Raw genomic sequence first — 2,109 nt, forward strand, 5'->3', positions numbered from 1 at the left:
AGGGGCCCCTCACCTGAGACCAGGAGCTCCAGGGGGTCACTGGGCTGGGACAACAGGTAGGGGGAGCCGCTGGATGAGCCGTAGCACCTGTAGGTCCCCCCGTGGGCTGAGGTCACAGGACTCATGGAGAATTCAGCCTGGTGCTGCCCAGCTCGGTGCTTTGATCTAAGACGCAGGGGGGGATCGGCTGCCCCCTCCTTGGACAGAAGGAAAGTGTCCGCAGAGCTCCATGACTGACACAGCAGGGTCACATTCTCTCCTGAGGCCACCATGGGTCCCGGCTGCACTGAGAGGGAGGGTGTGTAGGGGAGCTGTCCTAGAGAGAGGAAGGGCAGGTGAGGGGCTGTCCAGCCCTTGCTCTGAACTGAGTCTGCCTGTGTCCTCTGAGTCTCTCCCTTCCCCGTCCCCTGTCTCTCTCTGTCTCTCTCCCTCCCCGGGGACCCCACAGCCCTGGTCCCACCACCACCACCTGGGCCCCCCTGGCAGGACCTGTGCAGAGTCTGGGGTCCTGACTGACCCCATCGCATCTCACCTGCAACCAGGATGTCCAGGGGGTCACTGGGGGCCGACCACTCGGAGGAGAGCTTGCGTCCACCATAGCATGTGTACTGGCCCCCGTGGGAGAGTCTCACAGGGCCCAGGTAGAAGTCTGCCCCAGAGAGCCCAGCCTGGGGCTGTGGGCCAAGAAGCTGGTGAGGGTCACGTGCCCCCTCCTTGGACAGAGCGAATCTGTCGTAGCCAACATCAGAGCGACACTGGAGGGTCAGGCTCTGTCCAGAGGTCACGACAGGGCCCCGCTGGGTCAGGAGGGAGGGCTTCCCCAATGCACCTAGGAGAGACCAGCCGTGGATTGCAGGGGCTGATGCTCCCCAAACCTCCCTTCTCCCGTCCTGACCCCGTGTCTCACTGTCCATCACCCTCTGTGACTCTGACCTGTGAGCCCCTGTTGTCCCCCCATCCCACCCTCTCATCTGGGGCTCCCCTGGGAGCAGAGTCCCCATAACCTGTCTGGTGCCTCAAAACAGGGATGGGGCAACAATCAGACTCCCTCACCTGAGACCAGCAGCTCCAGGGGGTCACTGGGGTACGACCACACCTGAGGGTTGTTGCGGTAATAACCATAGCATCTGAACGTCCACCTGAGGCTGGGGGTCACGGGGCCCACAGGGAACAGGGCCTGGAACCCCCCACTGGGGGCTCGCTGGGAGTCCAGGGTCCAGGAGGTCTGGTGTTCTCCTTCCTTCATCAGGACAAACTTGTGAAGTCCCATCCATGAGCCACACTGGAGGGTCACGTTCCCTCCTGAGGTCACGACAGGGCTGGGCAGGGCTGAGAGGCTGGGTTTGCCCTGCCATCCTAGGAGAGGAGGAGGGACGGTGTTAAATGGGGCTCAGATCCCCCACATTATCCCCAGGGCTGGGCTGTGAGAGGGAGACACCCTGAGAGCAGACCCCCTTCCTGAGGGCACAGCCTGGGGCTGGGACCCTGAGTGGGCTCGCACCTGTCACCACCAGCTCCAGGGGGTCACTGTACTCGGACCAGCCAGTGGGACTGTGATAGTTACAGTGATATCGTCCTGCATATACATCTGTCATGTATTTGATGGAGAACTTGGCCTTGTCCCCGGGCTCCAGTGCAAGCTGTTTGTCCCAGGTCACCGAGTTTCCCTCTTTGTGCAGGTGGTATTCCTGGGCCTCCAGGCTCCCCTGACACCCGATGGTCACAGAGTTCCTCCAGGGGATCACAGAGCCTGGCTCAGCCCAGATGGTGGGTTTGGGGAGGGTCCCTGAAAGGAAACAGATATAAGACCTTCCCCAGCCCCAGGTCCCAGCTCTGCCCCAAACCCCCAGATGTCCCCCTCTGTCAGCCCAGAACTGCTGTTCTCCATCCCCTCTGCCTGGTGGGTGACCCCTGTCCCCAGTGAGGAGGTGGGACTGGGACCCCTGGGGACAGACTCACCTGCCTGCACTCGGGCCCTGGGGCCCACACTCAGCCCTGGAAGAGAGTTCCTGTGAGAGGTTTGCCCCGAATCCTGAGCAGAACCCCTCCTCCCGTGAGCCTCCTGAGTCTGGGGTCTCTGACAGACCAGGGCCTGGCTGTGGGGCGGGT

General features: G+C 62.4%; 1 protein-coding gene across 1 annotated transcript; it reads right to left on the reverse strand.

Moving 5' to 3' along the window:
* Positions 1 to 13: 13 nt before the first annotated feature.
* LOC116629812 (leukocyte immunoglobulin-like receptor subfamily A member 6) lies at positions 14 to 2,101 on the reverse strand (the record flags this gene model as incomplete). The annotated part of the gene is made up of 5 exons (XM_032400021.1): positions 14 to 316; positions 533 to 829; positions 1,054 to 1,356; positions 1,502 to 1,786; positions 1,960 to 2,101. Coding segments are annotated over 5 exons (1,330 nt in total), but the record flags the coding sequence as incomplete, so codon positions are not given.
* Positions 2,102 to 2,109: the final 8 nt, after the last annotated feature.

Source organism: Phoca vitulina, unplaced genomic scaffold (assembly GCF_004348235.1).
Source record: "Phoca vitulina isolate PV1807 unplaced genomic scaffold, GSC_HSeal_1.0 scaffold3705, whole genome shotgun sequence".
Taxonomy (NCBI): domain Eukaryota; kingdom Metazoa; phylum Chordata; class Mammalia; order Carnivora; family Phocidae; genus Phoca; species Phoca vitulina.